At 42.1% G+C, this 26,410-nt stretch overlaps 2 protein-coding genes across 2 annotated transcripts; both read right to left on the bottom strand.

Annotated features, from left to right (window-relative positions):
- Positions 1-4,315: 4,315 nt before the first annotated feature.
- eftud2 (elongation factor Tu GTP binding domain containing 2) lies at positions 4,316-21,159 on the bottom strand. The gene is made up of 28 exons (XM_034711326.1): positions 21,027-21,159; positions 20,341-20,456; positions 20,084-20,246; positions 19,865-19,943; positions 19,527-19,602; positions 19,275-19,340; positions 19,147-19,182; positions 18,916-19,006; positions 18,735-18,817; positions 18,452-18,618; positions 18,175-18,299; positions 17,983-18,046; positions 17,790-17,880; positions 17,546-17,681; positions 16,305-16,432; positions 15,812-16,005; positions 15,606-15,717; positions 15,387-15,527; positions 15,045-15,146; positions 14,032-14,114; positions 13,672-13,758; positions 12,668-12,794; positions 10,551-10,638; positions 10,329-10,447; positions 9,910-10,004; positions 9,631-9,784; positions 4,848-4,955; positions 4,316-4,758 (listed from the first exon to the last, which is right to left on the bottom strand). The coding sequence occupies exons 2-28, from the start codon at positions 20,443-20,445 to the stop codon at positions 4,663-4,665; spliced, it is 2,916 nt and encodes a 971-aa protein (XP_034567217.1). The 5' UTR covers positions 20,446-20,456; positions 21,027-21,159; the 3' UTR covers positions 4,316-4,662.
- Positions 21,160-22,872: 1,713 nt separating this feature from the next.
- Positions 22,873-25,230, bottom strand: phospho1 (phosphoethanolamine/phosphocholine phosphatase 1). Its single transcript, XM_034710692.1, has 3 exons — positions 25,198-25,230; positions 24,872-24,962; positions 22,873-24,500 (listed from the first exon to the last, which is right to left on the bottom strand). The coding sequence occupies exon 3, from the start codon at positions 24,356-24,358 to the stop codon at positions 23,513-23,515; it is 846 nt and encodes a 281-aa protein (XP_034566583.1). The 5' UTR covers positions 24,359-24,500; positions 24,872-24,962; positions 25,198-25,230; the 3' UTR covers positions 22,873-23,512.
- Between the last annotated feature and the right edge of the window lie 1,180 nt (positions 25,231-26,410).

Genomic DNA, 26,410 nt, shown 5'->3' with positions numbered 1-26,410 from the left:
TCAAATTTTGGTCATCTGTGGTCCTTCTGCATCCATCACTTTGTGCATCGTTTCTTATCTTTGTGCTAATTCTGCTAAACTATGTGTTTTTGCGTCATTATTTGTTGTTCTGCATCTTTAAATCCTGATTTTATGTCTGAGTTGATTTTTGGTAGTTTGACTCTTTGTGGGATCATTTTGCATCCTTGTTTGGCAGTCTTTATAAGACAGGATAGGACAGTCGGTAGAGGAGAAAACCAGGTGGGCTGGTGGTCGGGTGACCTGGGAAATGGGCTGCAAGCTGGAAACCTGGCTACCTGCTTGAAGACTGTAACCTCTGTTCGGAAGTCTTGCAACTTAACCACTCTTGGTCTTGTGCATAAATGTGTTTGTTTGGTCTTTTGGTCTCGTTTTGTGGTTGTTTTGCTCCACTTTCTAGTTGTTATTTGTATCTTTATGGTCATTTTTTATCTTTTTCTGTTGTTTTGCAACACTTTGATCCTGTCTGTCTGTGATCCTTTCGTGCACAGATCTTGAAGAGTTAAAATGTTTTTGTAATTTGTGTCTTTGTGTTGTTTTGTGTGTCTTTCTGTCTTTGTTTTGGAACATGGCGTGCATTTTGTGCATCCCTTCTTGGTCATTTTGCATAAACTCGTGATTGTTTTCAAGTCTGCTTGAGGTTGAATCCAGATAATTTTATGGTGAGTTGAACCTCTTTGTAGTTTTGCGTCTCTTTGTAGATGTTTTGCAAACTTTTGACATAGTTTTGCGCTCATTTTTGTCTCAATTTATGCATCTTTGGAAGGCTTTTGTCGTCTCTGCAATATGAAATTTTACCGGTCACTTTATTCTTGTCCAATTTCCAAAAAGCCAGCTTTCTATCTCCATCTGACCAAGTGTTTCATGACATTATGAAGCTGGCTCAACTCTCATCATTATCAATCAGGCAGTAAATTAATAATTTATTTGTAATCTGTAGATGCTCACCACTTCATCACAGACAAACCTACTGAACCCTGTGGCCTGTGGCTTAAGGCTTGATGTTCTGTGGGCAGAGGTCTGCTCCTGATGTTAGCATGAAGAGACAAGTGTGATTGAGTCACAGACACATGACAGAGCCGGAGTTGTGTGTCTGTGCAGAGAAAGACAGGAGGAGATGGAGGAGAGGTACGAGTGGAGGATAAAGGTGACCGAGGAGGTGGAGGAGAGCAGATGGAGGGGGCAGAGGAAAAAGCTCTGACTTTCAGGAGCCCCGAGCCGGTCCTTCACTGAAGCTCCCGTCTATATTTAGTACAGGGACCACAGATTGTTAAGATCGCTCCGGGGCCTTGTGTTCAGACGGGGAAGAACTGCTGCTGTCGTCCGTCTCAGCACCCGGGGCTAGGCATGACCCCGACTCACGCCAGCACAAGAGGAGAGTGATGGGAACATCATCTGAGCGCTTGGGTCCACGCTAGATTTTGCTCTTCTTTAATTGTTCCTCTCTCTCTTCAGCTCTCCTTCCCCTGAGCGTTTAAAAAGGGCACAGCACCCTCATCACCATCCACCCACGTCCGCCTAAAAAAAATAGAAAACTGGGTGTGCTGGTGAGGCTTGACATTCACTCCAAATGTCAAAGCAGCTCAAGCCATATTTGACTCTTCTTCTCCTAGTTTCTTTCACCTTTTCCCATCTTCAACACCTCTGGGATGTTTGGCCGTTTGTCAGTGGTGACAGAAAAACTCAGACATCAGGCCGTTGTGAAGTGTGGTTATTTGTCTTCAAGATCAAATACTTGTCACCAGCAGGCTGGAAAGTTTGGCAGTGAAATCTTTCAGAGAGGCTGAGCTGAACTCAGACTCATATCAGTTACAAAGAATGAGGATCGTTTCTCAGCAGAGTCAGCACATGATTCATTTTTAGACCTCTGTTCACATCCACAACAACACAGACCTTCAAACACTGACCAACAATGGAGACAGTATTTTCAGATTTGGATGTTGCACAATAACTTTAACCACCAAAAAACCTAAAACCCGAACCTGAAAGAGAAGTGTTTAATTTAAACTGGATGTGAATTATTTAATGTTACAAAGTTTTTTAGTAGAGATGCACAGAGTATAAAAAAAACTAAAGCTGAAACCGACACCTATGTTTAAATAAAAATGTAGCTGATGTTTCTGCTTGTAAATTTCATGCCTTTTTTTCCAGACAAGCTGAGATTTAATGTATGTTTGTTTCTTACAAAGCGTACGTTACCCATCTCTCAGAGAAAGTGTAATACCCTCTCACTGACGACTATGAAAAAGAATCAATTCCTCTCACAGGTGACATCTTCTGCCAAATGATACCCTCCTTCCTGAGTCAGCAGCTAGACATTCTAGCATGCCAGAATTCATTTGTTGCCACCAAACAGTAAACCATCAGCCTCTGACATCACTTTCAAATTGTTACTGAAACTTCAGGAATAGTTACTGGATTGATGCAATGTAAAACTCATTAATGCTTCATTACTTAATTTATAGTCAACAGTGTTGAAAATGTGCGTATCAAAATTGATACAGCAGGTATTTATTTGGAGATCTGTCAATCATAATTGCATTAAATTTCATACATTATGCATTCCATAAAGCAACATACAGTCTTTGTATTACTTAAGAACATGTGTACATGACATAATTAGGTATATTTGGAGAAAATTGAGATATTTATAACATATATTGTATTTTTATAAATGCAACCTGCTGTATCATGATGATTGATGACTGGTTGAATGTTGCCATGGATCCCTAGTAAATAGTTGTCTTTTGCTCATTGAATTCCACTAAAAATTGAACAATTCAAAGAAGAAATATACAATAAATTAGTTTTTTTTATACAAAATATCTGTGGTGTTGTCGTGTAATGTGGAAAAAACTGATTTCTAGGTTTAAAATGACTTGGGGAAAATTTTGAAGGAAACTCAAAGTTTAATAGGCTAAAATGTTGTTTTTATATGTTTTAGTTTGTTTAAAAAATAAGAAACTTTGAGCCAAAAAAATGCACAAAAAATGCCTGATGTATCAAATATGGTACAAATTAAAACTCATTTGAAAATTTCTATTTAATGTCTTATTTTTTTATTTGTCAGAAGGTCCAATAAACACTCGGTTTTCAAAGGATTAGAATTTTCTGGCATTTACTTGATGGTTCAGGCTTTACAGGGTTAATGTGTGTGCATTCTGCATCTTTATGTGATTCTTTTGCACCACTTTATCATATTTGGACTTATTTTGGTTGTTTTTTCATCTGTTTATTCCTATAGTGCATCAGTTTTGTGTTTTTTTTTCATTTTTGCAAGTTATATTTTTGCCTTTATTGGATAGGACAGCTGAAGAGAGACAGGAAGTGTGGGGGGTAGAGAGCGGCGGAAGATGGTTGTGACCAGGAGTCGAAACCAGTGACCTCTGCGGGGACTATAGCCTCTGTAATGGGGTACTCTTGGACCCGTAGGCCACTTGCGCCCTAGTTTTGGTGTTTTTTGTCTTTCTGTGTTTACCAGTATCTATTTTTGTAGTTGTTTTGCATGTTTTTGTTTATTTTTCTGCATCCTTTTTGTATTCCTTTGACCCCTCTGGTTTTCATGTTTCCCTCCGGAACAGTTCTGCATCACTCCGATTGTTTTAATGACTTTCCAAAAAGAAGAACTAAAACAGTTTGCTGCAGTTAATTTTCAACCCTTTGACTTTTAATGCTGAAAACTTAACATTAATCTGAACCCAGCTTGTTACAGCTGACTCATGTGGCTCTGAGGTGCTCCTCGTCTTTGTACCTTGTTACCGCAAAAACAAATACAGACGATCCGCCTCAAGCCACTTTGGATGTTTCTTTCCTCTTAAAAACAAACACGCAGATAGTCTCTTCGCTAAACTTCTCCACAGTCTCGTCACGTTGTCACCAACATCACACCCCAGGAGGTAACTCTCCTCTTCAGCCCTCAAGATGTCCTGAAGATCTCTGCAGTGACTTACGAGATGAAGAAAGAGCAAACTTTCAACTCTCAGCAGAAGTTTTGTTGCGTTAGTGACATCTGTCATCTTTGACACGCTGCTTCATCCTTCCTTTCTCATGTTATTCCAATATGCAACCTCTGACCTTTGCTTCCTCTCCGCCTGCCTCCAACGATCCCGCAGTCTGTCCATCAGTCAGCGCCCACACACGACCCGAACAGACACACAAATCACTCAAAGAATCGGGAAAGCTCAGATTTAGAGTCTCAACTGATCTGTATCTCAAACACACGAGCCAGCAACTGTTGGGTCACTGTAAGGATTTGGTGTCTTTCACATCTAACCGTGTGTAAAAAAACTTGATAAAATTCATGAAATACAAAGAATTCTTTTATTCAGGAGTACACCAAAACAATGACATCCAAATTATTTTAAAAAAGTTTCAATGTTCTCTTCTCCTACGAAAACGACTGATATTTGTACACATAGAAAATAAAAACACAAGAGAGAAGAGAGACATCCTCTGCTCTCAAGAGAGAACCAACTCTACTCTGATGTTAAAGGTCGGGAAGCTAAAAACTAGCTGTGGACTCTCTTAAGATTCAGATTAACATCTGAATCTATAAAATGTAGATTCTGTGTTTGATTACGTCACGGGTCAAGGATCAGAGACGGTTTCTCTGTGACCGACTTGTGGAGGTTTCTGTTGGTGTTCTCACATGGGGTAGTTCAGCACCACGTCCTGTTTCGCCAGCTCCAACAACATAGGATCGTCGAAGAACTTGCTGATGCTCACATCCTCGCTCAGACCCTGCAAGACGACAAACAGAGAATATGAGCCGTGATGGAAGAGAAGTTAACACAAGCTGTGGAAACACAAAGAGCAGGTAGAAGTCTCACCTTGCGCCTGCGGGTCTTGATCATGAACTCTCGGGCCAGGTGCGGGGCAGGCTGGGGCTCAAGGGGTCGGATCACAATACTCTTGTCCAGCGGGTCACCGGGAACAATCTGACAAGAAGTTTAAAATCAAGTTACACTAAAAGATGGAGAAACTGCAGCTGTGGTCTTCATTTTTCTCCCACAAAGGTAACTTAGAGAGCAGCATTAACACACGTCATATTCGGAGCTGAGTCAACACTTCTTCTTACAGCGGCTCCGACCTTTCACCAAATATCTGATTGGGTTGCAGGTCTGTCCCGCTGCTCCTGAGTCAGGAATGCATCCGTCAACGCGACGGAGGAGCGACGAGCGATGCTGTCACTCCTTCAGAGGGACCAACGCAGAGTCAGTGCAACGCTGGCAGGTTCGGTTATAGAAGAAGTTTGTGTTCACACACAGGCTTTTAAAATGATTCATGAAATCCATTATCTTAAGCAGCTCATAGTGTGACCTTCACAAAGTGATCTCACCACAGGATATATGATGCATTCAGGGTAAATGCAAAGAAGGAAGGGAAGAGAGGGAGAGGAGGAAAGGGAGGAGGAGGTTGGGAAAGCTGAGTGTGAGATCTGTCGGCAGGGGAGGGGTTAATAAGACGATCTCCGCCTCAGGGAGAGATTAAAGAAGAAGGAAAGAAATAATCAATGGGGTGGCTGAAGCCCAATCAACAGATGGATGAGGGCTGCTAACAAGTGCAACTTAACACTGAGCTGTTAGCATGCCGATACTGGCAGCTACTAATCAAAGTAATGAGGGAGGACGCTCTGAACTGTTGAATGTAATGAGGACGACATCAGAACTCTGTGTTGTTTCTTATTTTCTGGGGCAGATGAATCGATACGTGCAGGCAGGAATTACTTCTGTCCCAGCGTTGATCAGCTTTTGTTCAAACTGGAGCTCGTCTTTAAAGTCTGTCAGGGAGAGGTGCTCAAAGTTTCAGGACCACAGAGGTCGGGATTGGGATGATTTGTCTTTTGAGTCAGGCTGAAGACTGAGGACGTGGAAATAAATCACAGGTAGAAAAATCTGGCAAAACAAACTCTACCAATCAGAGCTCCTGCAGAATGGAACACCAACAGAGGTTTATATTTCACTGTACGCTCCCAAAGGATCGATCTATGCCTGTAATACATCTTCCTGCCAGTGTTTAGACAAGCGTGAGAATAAATAATTCATGTAGTTTCTTGTGGAACACTTGTACTCGCACCTCTGGGGGATAACAAATCTGTCAGGAGCATCAAACACATTAAATATTTGCAGTGTTTCTTCTTCCAGACGACTGTAAACTATTAATCTTTTCTAAGTGGAGTTAATTTCTCCTGACACAGCTCTGCAGAGTGCAGACACCAACACACGTCAGACATGGCAGGCAGAGACGCAGACGGCCATGTTATACTGAAAACTTAATGACTCAACACTCCACATCAAAAGCTGTTTATGTGAAGTGGCAGACGTGTGCACGAGGTTGGTCGCTCTGCTGCACGAGCTGCCACGGTTTGGTGGATGTGACAGTTGGTGCATGCGAGTTAGTTAACAATAGGAAATGTTGGTGTAGCCGCTCAGGAGGTATGTCTGTGGATTCTGTCATGAATGGACTCAAGACATGGAGAGGACTTCTCCCTTCAGCTCATCATGTGTGTGGATAAATGAGTGCAGTCAGGATGAGAGCAGGGTTTGCGTTATAGAGATATCATCAGATATCCAAATACCAGAATACAAATAACCATATTACTCAGAATTTAAGCTGTGGGGTTTCCCTTTAAAGGTGACATATCATGCAAAATGGACTTTTTAATGGTTCTCTACCTGAAATATGTGTCCCTGGCATGTCTACAAACCCCCCAAGAATGAAAAAAATCCATTCTGCCCGTTTTGATTTCTCCACCTTTCTGTAAATGTGTGTGAAACGAGCCGTTTCAGACTTCCGTGTTTTTGTTACGTAACAACAATATCCGGTCTGTCACAGAGTCAGAGCTCGGAGCTTGTTCAGCCCATAGACTGTATAAAATAATACTGAATCCCCCCTCTGTTTTTCATTACCTGCACAAATGTGTGCTAACAAGGAGCTGAGGAGGGAGGCATGCTAGTTGTAGGCTGTCTTAATAAACACAAAGGTCGGTTTTACTCCTCACGTCTGCAGATTTGAAGATCTAGTGGATGATTTTTATTTGTCATGGATAAGTGCTAGCGCTAGTTAGCATAGCTACATAGCTACATGTTCATAGCTGTAGCTGTGTACCAAGACACACGTCTACACACTGACAAATAAAACAACAAGAAACACAGAATCTGTGACCAATCCTTCAGAAGGGTCCTGCTGCCTTTCTGGTAGAGGTCGGTTTTACTCCCCACGTCTGCAGATTTGAAGATCTAGTGGATGATTTTTATTTATCGAGGATAAGTGCTAGAGCTAGTTAGCATAGCCACATAGCTACATGTTGGTAGCTGTGTACCAAGACACACGTCTACATACTGATAAATAAAATAACAAGAAACACTAAATCTGTGACTAATCCTTCAGAAAGGTCCTGCTACAGGCGCCTCTCCGTCAGGATCAGATTCTGGATCAGATTCAGAGGGTTGAAGTAACGTGATCTCTGAGCAGCCGTGTATATTCAGCCAACATGTAAACATTAGATCAACATGCTGGACAGCCGAGGCCACATCCACTTCCTGAGGGGGCGTGGTCAGAGAGAAAACAGAGTGTTCTGAGGAGGACTGAAGAAGAGGATTTTTCAGGCATGTCAAAATCTGATTTCTAAGTGTTTTTTTGAGCATAAACTTTAAAGACATGTTTTGGGGACCTCTTTGACCAATATATATTGATGAAAAAAGCGTGATATGTCACCTTTAAACTGCATGTGAAAAAGTGGACTAGTCCTATATTTGGAGTCTACACTTTTGCATACCAACATTTGTTCATAAGCAGAGAGTGAAGCAGCAGATCTGTAACGCCACACGCACAATCACTGATTGACAGCGGCACAGAGAAAACAGTCGAACCTGAATGCTCAAAAATATCAGGAAAGCACCTTAAAAGGTCAAAATGATTACAAACCAGTGTTTGTTTCTATCATCTTTCTTGCATGACACAAACTTCAGTGCTTATTAGATCATGAAGCGCTTCTTTTTTTTTTTAAAGCAAACTCAAGACCTTCCTTTTTAGCCTCTGTAATGACTGAGTTTCATTCATTCTTATAACTGTTTTATTTATTTATTTATTATCTAGTTCAAATTTTAGTCACTTTTATTCTATTTTATTTATTTATGTACTTATCTATTTTATTTTTTAAGTATAACATCTTATTTTCTTTTAATGGTTTAATATTTTAGTGTTTCATTATCTTAGAAATGTCTTTTATTTTGGCGATTCTAATTTCCTGTGTTGAGTTTTAACATCTTATTTTAACTCCAGTGTTTCCTCATTAAGATAGCATGAGAGCGTTCCTGCAGTTCGTTCAGCAACCTCTTTTTTTGTTTTTGATATAAAATCTAAAATATCTTTTTCTTAATTTATTCTATTCTAAGTGGTTTTTATGTACAGCACTTTGTGTTACAATGTCATTCTATGAAAAGTGCTTGAAAATAAAGTCTGATTGATTGATATAGTGTCTTTATAAATGTAAACTGGATTATGCAAACTGCACTTTGAGGAACAGAGTCCTGGTGTGCTGATCCGTTGCGCTACGATACAGTCTCTCTCCCCTTCCCTCTTTCTCACACAGCAGGTTGGCATCGACGCGCTGACTCCCGCAGCTTGATCATATTATTATTTAATTGATTCATTTCTAGTTTTCAATGTGATTTTCTGGGTTACGATGTCAGTGTTTTTAGTGTTGTGTTGCTGGTAAATGTAAGTTATTAAGCAGATAGGGCTTTTAGAGAGTATACAACGTCTCCATTGACGGCTTCCAGACTGTCCAGGCAGACCGGAAAAGCACCGAGAGCGCTGTGGGCCTCCAACTATGTTGTCTGCGCAGGGAGATCTTGCATGACGTGCTGGTAGCTGTTTACATCCCCCCTCTGCCAACCCGACTACGGCGTCCAACATTCTCAACGCTGCCATAGCCAGACTCCAGACAGACCACCAGAGTACCCTCTTCCTTCCATTTGTATTTATATCTTATTAATTACTTTCTTCTATTAATATTATTTGATATTCTTACTTATTGTGTATAAGGGCAACTGTAATGACCGACTTTCCCCCCGGGATAAATAAAGTATTTCTGATTCTGATGTCTGACAGTTGTTTTATATGGCCGGAATTCTGGAGTATCACCGGCCAAACTGGCCGACATAAAAGAGGCCTACTGTAAACTCTGGATGAGAGCATACAGCGCCGCTCTGCACAGCACAGAGCGAAGATCAGTCATGATCAAGTGCAGAAAGTAAAAATATTCTGTTTTTGTCCACTAAAGTCTCTGCTTCAACGAAAAGTGCGTCTGGCTTAAAGGAAAACTGTGACCTTCAAATTAACTTACCAAACAGCTCTAAAAGTCATATCTGCAACACGCCTTCTACAGTTTCACCTGATCCAGGTTTGACTTAAACTCATTAAACTATATGACCTTGTTTCAGCGCCTCGAGCAATGCTTTGATTGCACTAATGTTCACGTAGTACGGCGTTGTTTCACAAGGACGTCTTGACCGTTTTTGCATAACCTCCATTTGGCTGCTGCTTTGTGAATTAATTTTAAATCTGTGTGTAAACATGTTTTAAAAAAAGACAGGAGGCGTTTCATACCTGCCAGTGGTGGAACACAGACAAAGCGAAGGCCTGTCCCTGCGTGTGTGTTCGCAGGTCTGTCTCAAAGCCGAAGGAGTCGATGGCGGGGATGAAAGCCTTGATGGTGTAAAGAGGAGAGCCGGGGATGGGGGCGTCCTGGGTGACGTGACCTCTGATGATGATAAAAACACGGTCAGATTTTAAAAACTTAAACTCCTGGTGTTCCTGTTAGGTTGGGCGAAACAGCAGTGATGAGCAGGGCTTTAAATGTGGGGTAAATATATCAAATATACAAACCTCCTCCGAGCCAGCACCGTGTAGACCGCAGACACACAATCAGCTGGAGCCTGAACCTCCACGAAGTAATACGGCTCCATCAGCCTTGGAGTGGCCTGTGACACAGAGACCAAACATTAAACTGAGGACAAAAGCCCAGAGACACAGTGTGGCCCGTCCGTGTCCATCTGACCCGCGGATTTATGATGTGAGCGGTGAAAAAGCCAAAGACAACGAGGACAGAAGCCAAAAATGAGAGAGAGGAATGTTATCACATCACAATTAAAAAGAGCGCACGTCAGCGAAATCCCAAACCGTAATCACGTTAATGGAACATTAAAGAAAGTGAGGATGAAAAGAAAGTCTGGAGGAGCTAATGGCGGATGAGGAGAATAGGATTGAGTGGGGGAGGGGGAGGTGAGGAGGGGTTGTGATCTCACCATGAGGAAAGCGGAGTACACCACCCTCCTGGCTGTGGGGATGACCTGGCCTCCTCCTCTGTGGAGCGGCTCCTGAGCGATGACGGCGTCCAGGATCTTAAACTTTACATTCCTGATGGCTGAGAGGGTGAAGAGGAGAAAATGATTAACAGTTATGAAACGCTAATGGGAAGAAAGAGATCTCACTCTGAGGAGGAAATACAAGAACCAAAGTGAACTTACGTTCGTCACACAGAGGTCCCTCCCTGGTGCCCCACTGGAAGCCCTGAACAATGCTGTCTTTGACTGAGCCCAGCAGAGCTTTGTCGACCTATAGAAGAGGAATAAGAATATGCAGCATGAGGCACAAACACATATCTCAAATATATAGATTTTTCATAAAGTATGTGGATGAAAGCCAAAGCACTAAGACTTCTGCAGCTCTGCACATCTTCAGAATGGATTAAAAAGTTAAGAAGCAGTTAAGAATATGAGTGCACAGTCAAATTTTACCTTCATTTGGGAGTCATTATTTTATTCTTGGCGTTTAAGCGTTAGATTTTAGAACTGATATGCATATAGTTTGAATGTGCAAAAATGGCTTAAAGTGGTTGGTATTCAGCATCGGAACATCAAAGTACTATGATTATTGTCATCTGAGTTAAAGTCAAAGTGAGTCTGGGCATGAAGTTAAAGTGATGACCCACATTATTTACCAATCAAAGTTACTTGTCAATCGGGTGAACTTCTGATGTTGGAGGACTGAATACTTTGTGGGACTTTAAAAAGCACTTTGGACGACTGGCTGCAGAATTGGATTTCCTCTGATGAGTGTTTACTAGGGATTTAAATGTCAAGTATTTCCTGTGATCGATCTTTGGAAATGTTAACGATTAATTATCGATTAATCATTCAAAAAACTGAAACGATTTCCAGGTTTGATCACTGCATCCAGATCTATTTTAAGACTTTGGAAATCTGACAGAAGCCCAAGACTGAAAGACTGGGTAGATGCAATGATAGAGACGGCATCTTACGGATCCATGCTGAACAGATTAAAAGGTAGTACAGGGGGTGGGACCACCTCCTGGGACTGCTTTTGGGCTCACATAAAAACTGACCGAGACACTGTGCAGATCCCAACAGTATCAGGATCCCCTGTATAACTGCTGCTTTAACACTGTATTATTCCAGTCACAACATACTATGGACGTTATCTCTTTGAGCGGATGTCCTGTCTGTATATCCTTTATCCAATGTTTGTGATTGTCTGTCTGGCCTGTGCAGTGTATCCCAGCATTTTGTATTTCTGTTTTCTTTCTTTTCATTATTGTTTTATTTGTAATACATTGAAAAGTTAATAAAAACTTTAATGACAAAAAAAAATCTGAAACATTGTCCATGTCAAAAACAATATCAAATGTGTTTTTTCCCCTGAATCAATTTCCTTCATGACACAATGTTTAAAACTGACAGTATTAAATAGCTACGGATTGTATTGAGGGGTTCAAAATGTTAAACACGCTGAATATCAACGTGTTGAGCAGGCTCATAATCTCTGCAGACATACAGTTTTATAAAGTGAAGGCTCAGACTTCAACAAGGGAACTGAACAGGATCATATTTTAGACTCAGTGTCCAGTTTTCTGTCTACTCATTCTTACTGAGAAAAATAAGCATTTGAATCTGGTCAGGTGTGAGCCAGGAGCGCAACCGGGTTATAATCAGTCCGGCGGCAGAGCAGAAAGGCGCTTTTGAGACCTGTCGCTCAGCCGCAGCCCCCAGCGGAGCGTCTCTACTGTGCGCAACACCTTCAGTCAGCTGATTCACATCAAAACCGACTCACATTAGAGACTGTACAAGCCTCAGTGTTTTTAAAAGTAAACTGAAATTATGGCTCAAGGTAAAACAATCATGTGATCATCTGAATGCATCTAACTAGAGACAATGAAATGCAATTTTAAATGTGTTTTTACTAGTGATGGACTGTGTTGAGTAGCCTATGTATTGTTTTAAATGCTAGTATGTTATTTATCATTTGTATTGTACATTATTTTACATCTTCCTGCCCAGGGACCACAAATGAAAATTAGCTTATAGCTAACTCTGGCTTGATAGTTATTAAGACACCTCCCTGATAGCTGAACGAAATATGAGACCACATGATAGAAAATCAAAAAAAAAAAGTGTTCAAGTAAGTTCTTAACATCCCTTGTGTTTACATACAGTGAGTGAGTGTTTTAAATCATCCTGAATTACAGCAGTTGATCTGTCCTTGACCAAATGAATGAATCTTAACCTGACCTTTTAAACATGATCCTTATTCCTGTTCTCTTCCTGCATAACTCACACACACTCACCTCAGAAGGCAGTGTATCATCCACCAGGATGTTGGGTCCTGTGGTGTCCGGCCCGAAGGCCCAGATGGACCTGGCAGCCAGCAGATCCCAGTCGTACTTAGTCTGGAAGAATTCTCCCAGTTTCTTCCTGCCATGATGAAAGAGAGCAGGCGTGGGGTTGAAAGGACGTGCGCACATTATGTCAGCTTGAACATTAAGGAGATTGGTTGATCGCGGGGCGCAGGGGTTAATGGAAGAGGAGGAGGGGAGCGAAGGTTTAGTTTAATGGTGTGTGAAGTATGTCACTTCTCTGGCTCTGCTGCTCCATGCTGGCACCGCTGGGTCCAGATGGCCTTAACAGATGAGTTGGGGACTGACAGGAAGCCGTTCTGGAGCGAAACACACACTCATGGCCGGCCCGTCACGTCACATGGATGGGAATTCATGCATGCTTTTAGTGCATGATTCAATTACTGTGAGTGGACTGATCAATATACTGAGGGGGGCTTTAACGAACACATGAGAGGGCTGTCCTTTACTTAAATCATAGACATCTATATCTCAATTTCCATATGAAGACAGACGTCAGAACCAAACATGGCTCCTATATTTTACAGGTTTTAATGCCTCTTCCAAACTGACAACGCAGAGGCACTATTTCTGTCCATCTGGTCAAAGTGAGACGTCCAACCTGACTTCAGAACTTTATGTCATAACTTCTGCAGCTCTGAGAGTTTGCAGCACTTTTACAGAAAGTCTGATCCAAAGCAGTGTTAAGAATTAATGATAAAAGTCTTTCAAATTGGTCGACACACCTTTAGATTTAAAGGAATCCTGCTAACTAGAGGAATAATGAGAATGAACGATGAGTTGGAGAATTGAATAAGCGGCTCCTTTATGAGAGTGAGTAATGAGGAAAATCTTAATCCATTAGGAGGGGCACTTTGCATGATATGAGTTAATTAAGAGATCAATCAGAAATCCACGTGATGCAGTGCCTGATGGTCACATCTTCATCATCATACCTGTTCCACGTGATCTGCACCACTTCGTTCTCGATGTCCTCAGCCAGCCCTTTCTCCAGCGGCTCTGCGATCATGGTAATCTTGTTCCTGTCAATCACATCACACAGCCGTCAATCACTTCTTCTGAGTTCAGGAGACACACGAGCCGGAGGGAAGACTAACTCTGATATATCTCCAAACTGTGCATAAATTTAACTCCCCGACGAGAAAAACTCAGATTCAAAATAACAGTTCACACCAGGGATCAGAAACTTTTAAATAAAGAAGAAGTTCACACTCAAGTCAATAAAACAGGAACGTGAGCCATCTGAAAGTATATATGTGAACAAGAGCTTCATAAATATGATGTTTGATACTCACTTTTTGTTTGGTGTTTCAGCAAAGCACTTAAGTGATGACGTCTCTACGACTGTTTCACAGAAAGTAACAACGGGGTCGGCAACCTGAGGATGAAGACGAGAACATCAATTACACAAAGGAACCAAAGAGCGTCTGTGTTGCACCCATAGACTGTATAAATAATGGATGTAGTATCCGGGACATCACCCATCTGTTTCTGAAGCGCTGTTTTGAGGCCAAACGTCGGCGGCAGCCATATTGGAAATATTGAACTCAACATAACTGCTATCGAGCAAGTGTGAGGTAAAGAGGCGGGCTTTGAGCCTCCTTGCTAACAGCTACAGTGTTCCCGCCTGTCAATCAAGTCAGCTGTGTCTCTCATTTGAAGACTTGTAATCTCAACATCTTTGAAATTGTTGCGTTATGAAAAAATTCACCTCCCGTACAGTGTGTGCCGATCCAGAAATGAGCTATCCAGACTACACTCGTTTTTTGTACCAGGATGTAAACATGTTTATTTCTGCTGTAAAGATCGGCTTTTTAGAATTTGTGTGTATGTGGTTTTCGGCACTTCTGCAGCCAGCTTCTAGCGGACACATGAACTGCAGTTTTTAACACTTCCGCATTTGCTTCAATTCTCGCGTTGCCGCTTGGTTGCACCGGATCATTATGTATGATTTATTTAACAAGATAATTAAGATTGAATTTGTATTTTATTCTGAAACATACTATTGAAATAACTGTCTCAGATATTAATAACATAAAATGATCTGTAATAAAACCCTTTAGTATAAAATGTAATATAATGCACTGTTATCTACATTTTTTAGAATGGGATAACTATTTACTATAACAGCTGGGCAATCATTTTAAATATTTATCAACTGAAATATTAGTTCTATAAATTGGCTGTTTTTGTTTTTCAGCACATTCTATTCAAAACTACAAAAAAACAGTGAAAATGTCAGCATCTCAAGAAAATAAATCAGGTAGATGTTGTGAAATAACAAACAAAGCAAATTTAAGGAAATTACTTTGATGTCTATCTCTGAGTACATCTTCCGCAGGTCATGCATGACACAGTCCAGGTAGAGCTCTCCTGTCCCCAAGATGACGTGCTCTCCAGACTCCTCCACCTGAAAGACAAACACACACACACACACACACATTAAAACATAATCATATTAATCCAGTAGCTACAGTTTTAACTCAGCTTATCATTTAACCTTCCTTCAGGATCATATTTTCAGAAAGCTATTGTGCTGTGTAACCTTCATCCTCTAATCTCTCTTGTTATTGGTTTATTAATCCCATGTCGCAGGGATTAGAATTTTCTGATCCAGCCATTATAGTACTGTACGTATGTGGTAACCCACCTTTGTAGTGAGGGATGGATAACTCTTGTTGACCTTCCTCAGTCCGTCCAGCATCTTGGGCAACTCTGACGGGTTGACCGGCTCCACTGCGATCTTGATAACTGAAGCCGTGTTGAACTTGAGCGGTCTGAAAATCTGAGCCTGTTGAAGAATACAGAAACTGTTAACGTCTGCTGATTATCATGAGATCTAAACGGTGATTAAAGTCTACTGCCTCACCTCCTCGTTTCCTCTGGGCTCTGTGATCGTGGCGGTCTTTACAATGGGTTGGTCACAGCCTTCGATGAGGACCCAGTTTCCAGCAGGGACTCTGTTCACTTCAATTTGGTATCTAAGAAGAGTAGATGAAAGAGTAAGATTTAAAACATCCAAAGATTAAGTTCTGGCTCTTCAAACTTATAGGAAACCAAAGCCCTGCAGCTCACCTGGCCACAGAAATCCAGAGACGTCCCACAGTGCAGACTTGGGAGTCCTCTTCATCCTCCAGGGTGTAGTTCTCTCCTAAAACCTTGACGGGCTGGCCAGCCTGGATGGTGCCGCTCAGCACGCGGCCAAACGCATGAAACTGAACCCCATCCTCTGTGCTGTACATCTTAGTGGTGTGGCACATCAAAGGGCCCTGAGGGTGAGACATGAAGAGAGCAGGAAGGAGCGATAAGAGAGGGACAGAAATTAGGGCAGGACAGTCTTACCACAGGAATGTTACATTACGTCATCGGCTTTGAGCAAGGAGCAGAAGACTTCTGAATGACATCTGAAAACTGTGGTTAAAGTCCACCAGTGTCTTATGTTTGCTTATTTGATAGGTTGTTTATTTGAAGCTAATCAAAGCAGCCTGTTGGAGCAGACTGAGCTTATTACAATTTTAACTGTGAATCAAACTCTCACAAGCTTTCATGTTTCCACCATCACACTCACCTCAGGGTCGCACTCCGCCATGGCTTCCCCCAGGTCTGAGTCCATACCTCCTGCGTATGTGTGCTCTATCTTGTTCTTAGCGCCCTCTTGAGGTGATGGGATGTGGTGAACACACATGTCAACAAAGCCTGTAGGGGGAGAGATGCATGTTTAACTTTACATATTTAACAAAGAATGAGTGTTTGTCCTCCTGTTCAAAGGAGAGATATGAGCAGTCATGCTGCAGAATGCATTAAATCTCTTAAACTCTGTAGTAGTGTCATTATACTGTCTTTATAATAAAGTGCATTATATAGGGCAATAAAAATAACAATTTAATGATTACAATGTTTGTAATCTTTACGGACAGGGTCTCAAGGCGCAGCCGGGGGGAGGAGGGTCTCCAGTTCGGGGGGCTCAGAATTTCATCTCTGCTTTTTGCAGACGATGTGGTTCTGTTGGCTCCTTCAAGCTGGGACCTTCAGCAGGCATTGGGGCGGTTTGCAGCTGAGTGAGAAGCGGCTGAAATGAGAGTCAGTACCTCCAAGTCTGGGGTCATGGTTCTCTGCCGGAAAACGGTGGATTGCCCTCTCTGGGTGGTGGGCAAGTCTTTGCCCCAAGTGGGGGAGTTTAAGTCTTGTTTGCGAGTGGGGGGAAAATGGAGCGTGATATCGACAGGCAGATTGGTGCAGCGTCAGCAGTTATGCAGGCGTTGTACTGGACCTTTGTGGTGAAGAGGGAGCTGAGCCGCAACGCAAAGCTTTCAATTTACCAGTCGGTCTACGTTCCAACCCTCACCTATGGTCATGAGCTTGGAACTTGGATACACGCGGCAAGAATGAGCTTCCTCTTAAGGGTCGCTGGGCTCGGTCTTAGAGAGAGGGTCAAGCTCAGACACCCGGAAGGAGCTCGGAGTAGAGCCGCTGGTGCTTAGCGTTGAAAGGAGTCAGCTGAGGTGGTTCATTCATCTGATAAGGATGTCTCCTGGACTCCTCCCTTTAGAGGTGTTCAAGGCACGTTGAACTGAGGGAAGACCCCAGGGAAGATCCAGAACTCATTGGAGGGATTATAAATCCCGCCTGGTCTGGGATCACCTCGGGATTCCCCAGGAGGAGCTTGAAAGTGTTGCCGGGGAGAGGGATGTCTGGGTCAATGTGCTTGGACTGCGACCTCTGTGACCCGACCCCGGATAAGCGAAAGAAAGTGGATGGATGGATGGATGGATGAAGTAAACAAGCAGGATAAAACATTTGAAAGCATACCAGTGAACTCCCCAAAGAAGCGGTTACAGACGAGCCTCAGCAGCGGTCTGATGTTCAGCTTCAGTTCCTCTTTGGTCAGGTGGATCCCCAGCTCGTCCAGAACTCTGGGGAGAGATGTGTCACAATCCCCAACCACCTGCAAACCAAGAGGATTTAGGAGATGATTACACAGCCAGAGCCTGATGTGTTGACTTCTCACAGAATCTGAAAGAGTTCACTGTGTTTCATTTGATGTAAGACCAACCTGAGAGAGGATCTTGTAGAGAGGCTCTAGGACAAACTCCACAAAGCTGCGCTGAGAGTTACTGCTGGGAGCTTTCTTGGTGAACTTACGGCTGAAGGAAATAAAGAATATCACGGATAAACAAGAGTGCTTTGAAAGCAGAGGATAGCTTAGCATGCAAGTAACATTCTGTAGAGATTAGAATAACACTCACGTTTTAGGGTTGAAGTAAATGTCTCCCCAAAGCCTCTTGGCGAACTCGTTATAGTTGATGTCGCCTGAAGAGATAAAACGAGGAGTTAGTGAGAGAAGAGGAGTTACGTGTTATTTACTGTAATGAGCATGAAACAGCAGAAGGGTGAGCCAATCCAGTGCCCTCAGAGCAAACTGTGAAGAGTTGGCTTACCGTAGGTGTCGGAGTAGATCTTTGCAAAGGACCCCAGGGTGAAACAGATGCTGTACTGAGAGCTGGCGAAGCAGACGTTTCCGAGCAGAGGAGACACCACCAAGTTCTCATCAGTGGAGTACGTGCTGAGGGGGAGGACGAGAAATGGAGTCTAACTTAAAACTGATCCTGCTCTCTTACCAATCCAATCATTTCTTCCCACGATATGAAACACAACACCACATGAGATCGTCTGTTCTGTCCTTACACACTATACGTTACGGGTTTCCATTATTACCTGAGCAAACCATTGACCTCATCCACGATGTGACGTAGTTTATAATAAGCATCTGTTGGAGGCAGCTTGAGCTCCACAATGAGACGGTCTATCTTGTTGATGCAGATGGTGATGGCCATGCGCTCCTGTACGGCATGTTTGATCAGACGCTCTGTGTTCAGCATCACCTGGGCAGAGAGAGAAACAAAGGTTGGGGTAAGACGAGAGAATGCAGAACTATGCTGTAGAGAGACAGAAAGAGCAAAGAGAGGAAAGGACTTGAGAGATAAAGAGGAAAACTCACTCCTTCAGCTGCGTCAATGAAGAGGACGACACCGTCAGATATCCGGATGCTGGATGTGACCTCGTCGGAGAAATTCACGTGGCCTTTGGAGACAGAGGTAGACCAGATTTTACATCACTTTGTTCTATTCTACAAAGAAACATACAACAGGGGCACAAAGTATCAAGCTTGCACACGGTACCTGGTGTATCCATGATGTTGAAGAGGTAGGATTTCCCTCTGGAGTCTGGTAGGACCATTGTGACAGGTGTGCTCTTTATGCCAACACCTCTCTATGGAAAAAAACACAGGAAAGAAATCGCCCATCAAATTGAACTCTGATCTCTTTTGGATCACATCCACAATGTAATAACATTCATATATGTGACAATCAAATGTATTTTAAGTTGCACAATCAAACCAAATCACTCACCTCCTGTTCTGTGAAAAGTATGTCTGTGTATCGGAGCTGAAAAAGTGAGGGGTTCATGTTAGTTTCTGATGTCTATCACAGAAATGTAGGGTAATAAATTGAATAGTTGTGTGAGAGTTAACACTCACATCCACATCATCTCTCTTCCTGATTTCTGGATGTGTCTGTTCGATCAGGCAGTCCACGAAACAAGTCTGAAAAGGATTAAAAAATCTGAATTAGATGTCGCTGAGTCACACGAAGATCTAAATTGCTGCTATGCCAGCCACACATGCTCTAAAATAAATCTATCCTTCAGTCTTTTATAACTTGGCAGCATATGCTCTCTTTGGGTAAATGCCACAGAAGCAGCTGGAAGTAGCCAGAAGGTAGACTCCAACCTTGCCGTGGTGAAGGTGACCACACAGGGTGACGTTACGGATCAGCTCAGTGCCGTCCATCAGATCAGCGAGGAATCTGCCAGGAGAGAGGAGGCACATCGCTGCTTTAACAACTCACAGTGAACAGATGTAAATACCTGATGTGTCCTGGAAATTAAGCATGCACCATGTGTGATGTGATATAACATAAGACAGATTGTTGAATCGTGCTCATTAGGTACAGCTTAACATGTAATGGTACACTTCATCCCTCCTGAATCAAAAACAATCCCTAAAACCAAATGTGCTGCGCTTTCTTATAAAACAAGATCATCATGAACATTATGCAGATGACTTACTCCATATCATAGACAGTGGCTGGTAACTCCTGCTCCATTAGAGTGAATTGCCTGTTTTTCACAGGCTTGATGATGGGCTCTAGAGTGGAAAGAAAACAATAGTGTTTGTGTGTTCAACTCATGTCTTCACACTTTATTATAATTATGTAAGAACGTGGTTCAATGCACTTTTTAAAAAGTCTGCATATAAGAGTTCTGTAGTTCTTCCTCGTGTCTTACCTGTGAGGGGTTGTGTGTCTTCCTCCTGCACGATAGTTTCCACCTCAGGACCATAAACCTCCTCTGCTGTAGGATAGTACTTCTTATCCTCATGCAGGACCACCTCCATACCCGGGACATCGTCATCAGCATCAGCAGGTTCATCATCATCGTCATCATCACCCTGCATGAGGAGACAGTTAGTAATGTGATATGTAGCATCAATAAACACAACGTGCTAGCCTGTAAGAATTGTTCAGACTAGTTTTGAGGAGCACCTCATCGACATCTCTGTCGTCTGCATCCAGGTCTTCATCATCATCGTCAGAGTCCAGCTCTGGACCGATGTAGTTGCCAAACTCGTCGTACAGATCAGCCTCCATTGGGAAGAGAGCTGAGAGGGAATGTTGTGTTAATGTTTTAAACAGTTTGTTTCCTGATATTCATTTTAAAATAAGGCTTTTGTATGAATAGGTTGTACTGTTAATGGACAATGTCACTATAATGTTATTAAAATATACATCAGATTTTATAAAGCTACATAATTTATCCCTGCTGTTAAAAATAAAATAACATGTCTATTGTTAGTGGTTTTTCACAACTTTTTCATGCAACTTTTAAATTGTATTTTGCTTTCTTCCTAAAATAACGATATAAATTAAACTAGCTAGCCTTTGCTAATTTTGCATTTTAGCATAACACGGACTACCATCGCCTATTCAACAATGTTAGACGCTTACAACAATAAAGAGAACACAATTTGGCAAACGTTAAAACTCTGATAAACACAATTGAATTGAAAATGCCACAAAAACGACAATCACTAGCATGCTAACAAGCTAACGTGCAAAGAAATGAATGATTGTTAGCCGACGTTTCAGCAACGTCGTTGTTTAATAATCTCTTTTGGAAAGGATCACAACTGAAAAGGAACTCAAACCTGCACGCTACAAAACCCGCTTACCTGTATAATTTAGTAATGAAGAAAGAAAATATTATTTCTAAAACAAAGTAGAAACGTATCAAATCAGAAGGTAAATAATTTCCCAAGTGCCGCCATGCGCACGAGAAACTACTTCCGGATTTTATTCTTCTACGGCTTGATGAGCGGTCATCTTTTTGCTCACTACTGCCCCCCATGATATGACAGGATGCACTGCAGATGAATCAATTGAAAATAATTGAAAATAATGAAAGGACCAAGAGGACTAAAAATATACGATTCCCTGAAATAATTGCTCACTGAATAATGATATTTTTTCCCTCTCCTTACTTAATTTATATTATTTATTTTCTATGTACGTACAATTCTCTCAATTACCTTAAATTACCAACTGAAGCTGTATTGTTTCTGTATGTATAACATTCAAAGGTTTTATTGTCAATTTTCACTGTATATACGAGACATACAGGAAAAACGAGATGCTGTTTCTCTCTTTCAGCTTTTAAATATCTAAAATTTCAATATAAAATACAATAAAATATAATAAAATACAGCCTATGTACAGGTAGTGCAGTGACAGTTTGAATAAGTATAATAGTTGTTTATGTATGATGCTCCATCTGAATGAACCCATTGTTTGTTATGTACATTCATAATAAAGTTTGAAAAAAAAAAGAAAAACCTCTACCACTCTCTGTAAATAAATAAACTATATCAGCTCTGACAAATCATTAATATCCCTAAAGTGTTAGTTTTATTTATGATGTCTTATAACGTTTAATCACTTTGCTTATTGTCCAAGGAGATAGTGTACTATTTTATTTGCCTTGACTTTGGTTGGCTAAATTCACTTTTTATTTGTTTATGAGTTTTATTTGGACCATACTCCAAGGAGGCTGCAAGCATGTCAATTATTATTCACTGAAAAAATCTAAGTCTTGATGGTATTGTCACTATTATGTAGCCTATAAACAACAGGTTGATAAATACATTGTCAACCCTACCAGGCAGTAAATCAGCATCAACTTACAAAACGTTATGTATTTACCAATAAACACAATATTTATTCTCACATGAGGGAAGTAAAAAAGTACAAAGTGTAGTGCACCCTCACAACATGTTGTGACCACTAGGGGGCATGGAACAGTCAGGTAACAAGACGTTTTAGAAGTAAACTGTCTACCTGACTCAGACTAGCCTTGATGATGGATATTCCTAACTAACTTTTGCTCTGATAAAATGTGAGGCAAATATAGGTACCACAAAAATATATATACTGTTTTTAAATCGATGTAACAAAATCAATTTACTTTACTCTATTTACAAGGGACAGCAGATGTAGATTAGGTCTAAGCCAACTCTTGTACAATGCATCAAATGGCAACATTTATGTTCAGTATTTTTTTAAAAATTATACTTTGAAGTAGCTACAAAAATAATATTTATGTGAAATATCAAGTAGGAAAATGTATGTTTAAGCCTATAACTACAAGTCAAAAAGAAAACAGACACGTGGTAAAACCAGGAGCACAATGTGGGTAACCCTTGAGACTAATGGGTTTAGAAAACTGATTTATAGGCTTATCTTATTTCAAAAAATGTTTGAATAATGTATCTCTCATATGGCTTAATAGGACTAAAAACTTAGTTCTCTGCAGACTGTGAAGATGTGACATAATGAGAGTGAGCTCAAGAACTAAATTTGCACCATGTCTGTAAAGGGAGACACCTTCATATTTTCAGATATAAAATGTGGTCGTTTAGTACAGACAGACTACATGTTATCAAATAGATATTTTTGAATCTTTATATATTTGTGATCATGGATGTTGGTGAGAAGTGGAGAGTAAATCAGACACAGGCAGTGTTTCAGTTGATGGCTTTATTCCTGCTGGTGTAAATTCTGTGGTGGGCCTGGCCCACACAGCAAGGACGCAACAGACTGACAGACAAGTAGAACAAACAAACACACTGCTACAACAAAGTAATGACATTTATCTTTACAAGACATATTCTGAGAATCCTGTTGATCAACATATTGCAGATTTTTAAAATGCCCTTCTCCATCAGATGGCAGTGTTGGTCTGGTTTCATTTACTGAGACTCCAATTTCACAATATCTTTAAAGTGCGGTTGGAAGGAAACACACTTGTCTGTCCATAGCATTTTAAATATTGCTATTAAAGTACTCACTGATTCTCATGGTCACCCAGTTTAGAAGCAACTCAAGACCCCCTGAAGGTAACCGCACAAATCTTATACCCCTAACCTTTAAATATCTATCCTTAAATTGAACTATCACTTGGTCCATAATCATTAACCTGCAGCTGATGGTGACCTCTGACCTCTGGACCAAAACGTGAGATGCTGAAGGCACGTGCATGATGGCAAGGCAGATGATTTTAATGCCTTTATGTATTTTTTTATTTGGAGCAGGTTACCTGAGAATCTGCCTAAAGGAGTCCTCTGCCCCCAAAACTTCCCCTTCTATCTCTCTGTGTGACCCCCTACTCTGCTACGTGCTTCCTAAGCCTTTGAATCACTTCCTCCGCATTCGCCCACGGCACCGTGACCGCTTTGAACTCCCCGGGCACGGCCTCATGGGTCTCTGTGATCAGCCGGTGCATGGGGAAATCCCTCCGAGGGAAAGCCACGTCTCGGGGCCCGAGGGCGAGCGTCGGGCAGAAGTCGTTGGCCCCGTCGCCCACATAGAAGACCCTCTGGTACGGACGGCCCCTCTCCTGCGTCCTGCGGGCCACGTAGTCCCTGAGCACCACCTGCTTGCACATGTTGCTGGGGCATCGTGGGCAGTCGTGGGAGTGGAATGGCTTCATCACAAGCCGGCCGTCCTTGTTGAAGGTGGCTGGGTTGCTGAAGATCCGGTGGAAGAGCTGGCGCGCCCCCGTGCGCCGCAGCCAACACTCAATAAAGAAGGTGTTTGCGTCTGACATGAGCACCACCTCAAAGTCCGTCTGTGGGCGAGTGCGCAGGAACTGGAAGAGGGTGGACATGCCAGGGGTGGCCGGTATCTTCTCCATGACGGTGCGCATGTCGCTCTCCGTGACACCCTGCTCCGACAGGTAGGCCAGTACGCGCTGCATGTACTCGTTGTAGCGACCCGGCTGGTAGGTGTCCTTCAGCCAGCCCGGGAGGTGCTGACCCGGGGCGGCCTGCACCACCACATCATCACTGGTTTCATCCACGATCGTCTCATCGAAGTCGAAGAAGATGAGGAAGCGCTTGTCAGAGGGGATGTTGGAGGTCATGGTCTCTTCGCGTCTGGACCTGGGGACCTCTCTGTCGCCTGGGGGATGGGGTGGAACATAACAGCAGTTGAAGATCGAATCCCCCATGACTGAATATACCACACTTCTTATACGGGCTACTGTTGCCAAGTGGTATCAAATCTCCACTCGTGCTCTCACACTCTGCAGCATCCCACGCAAGGCAGGCCACGAGAAGGTGGAGGCTATGAGGATGGATTTCTGGGACACACTAATGCATGAATAGGCAAAGAAAATGGTTTTAGGATGGAGATAAAAACACAGTTAAATGTATAGCTATGTTATATAGGAAAATATCTAAATGTAAAAGGTTTGGGAGCAATGCAGCCATCCAGCAGCACTATCAGAGGAGGCAGCAGCACAGCCCAGACTGTCTACAGCTGTGAACAAGAGATAGATAGATAGATAGATAGAGAGAGAGAGCATCCTGCTGCAGAAGAAGAGACAATCGGAAGGGAAATGAGATTATTTGCATACTGTTTGCGTGTGAAGCAAGCAAATAGCAGTATTTATAAAAATGAACATGAGCACAGCAGGTTAGCACTTTGGACTGCTTTAGATTGTAAGTTTTTTCCTGCATACCTGTGAGTGTCGGTGGTGTCAGCTGTGGATGTCCACTGATCTCACGTGTTTCCCTGCGAGGCGCGCCTTCAAGCTGAGCGGCTGTTTTTGTCTGCATGAAGAAACAATGGATGTCGAGTTGAACAAAAGAACAAAAGACAACTAGAATAAAGACGCCTCATGTGACTTTGTAATAACTAAAATAAGCTGATTCTACAGAAGTATGATAGTTAGACTGTGTGACTAAAAGTTGTCAGCCAGCCTTTTATTTCTAACAACACAAACAATACTTTTCTGGAATCAATACTAAGTGAATAAATAATAAGGTAAGCCTCTTTGTCTCTCACCGCCACTGGTTCCGGTCCGGTCCGTCAGGGTGCAGAGGCAGAGATCCGCCGGTCGGCCGGTGGGACGCGCACTTTTATGTGACAGTCAAAACCACCGGAGCGCCTGTGCACGTGACCGCGCCTACAAATCCGCCCCTTTAATAACAGCCTACCGAGCGCGTGCACCGTGCTTTCAAGGAAAGAGGAGGAGAGGGAGGGATGTGGGAGGAGAAGGAAAGAAGGAAAAACAAGACTAAAAAAAAACAGACAGTAAACGCTCTGTTTCCTGAATATCCTCAGGACTGAATGTGTCAGTCTTTGCTCTGACTATACCCAGTGGTGGACAGTAACAAAGTAAATTTACTTGAATACTGTACTTAAGTACATTTTTTGAGTATCTGTACTGTACTTGAGTATTATTTTCTGGGGAAACTTATTACTTTCACTCCACTACATTCAGAAGACAATTATTGTACTTTTGACTTCACTACATGTCTATCAATGCTCTAGTTACTACTTTTGCTTTGAAGTGGCGGTTCAAGGCCAACTTTACTGGGGGGGGGCAGGCTGGGGCCAAGGGTGTTGCCAGAGGGACACATTCAACCCTGACAAAAGAGACTGAGAAGGATGAGGACCGGCTGAGAACAAACTGGCAAAACATTAGTGCATCCCTTTATACTAGACATATATACTACTGTGTACTATATCAACATGCAGACTGACAGCAGCTGTTTGGCTGTTTACACTCAACATGAGTCCCTTAGTGCTCTAAGGGACTGGAACCAAGTGCCACACACATGTGTTCAGCTTTTTAAATTGGATAATATTATTTTGGTGTGGAGGGAGGGCCACAGGGGGTCCAGGTTCAGTTTTACAGGGGCACTGGCCCCTGTTGGCCCCTCCCCAGAACCGCCACTGCCTGTTTCCCACTCTGCCCAAAAAATCACTGTCCAACCTGAGAAAGCGTGTTGAGTTACTTAACATGTTTCATTCCAGATGAACATTTCAAACTAAGTTGTCTGTGCTTGGAGCAATTTAGCTGCTGTTTCTATTCCATGGTATAGTTTTTAGAGATTTAAAGTAATGTTTTCTAAATAAACACAGTGTAACATAATGTACTCCTATGTATTATTGACTGCATTTATGTATTGGGAAAATACCATGTTTGGAGATTTTTTTACTTCAGTATTTTTAAAAGCAAGTATTTCAGTACTGTAACTCAAGCAATAATTTG

The sequence above is a fragment of the Notolabrus celidotus genome, chromosome 20, assembly GCF_009762535.1.
Source record: "Notolabrus celidotus isolate fNotCel1 chromosome 20, fNotCel1.pri, whole genome shotgun sequence".
Taxonomy (NCBI): Eukaryota; Metazoa; Chordata; class Actinopteri; order Labriformes; family Labridae; genus Notolabrus; species Notolabrus celidotus.
The sequence above is the reverse complement of the archived record's forward strand: the minus strand, read 5'-3'. Positions and strand labels throughout refer to the sequence as shown.

Coding starts and splice junctions, on each gene's coding strand:
- eftud2 (XM_034711326.1), bottom strand. CDS start 20,445: ATGGAGGCTGATCTGTACGACGAGTTTGGCAACTACATCGGTCCAGAG. Junction 15,147..15,386: donor ATCCATCCCTCACTACAAAG/GTGGGTTACCAC, acceptor TTTGTCTTTCAG/GTGGAGGAGTCTGGAGAGCA. Junction 13,759..14,031: donor GCTGAAACACCAAACAAAAA/GTGAGTATCAAA, acceptor TGTGATTGACAG/GAACAAGATTACCATGATCG.
- phospho1 (XM_034710692.1), bottom strand. CDS start 24,358: ATGGGGGATTCGATCTTCAACTGCTGTTATGTTCCACCCCATCCCCCA.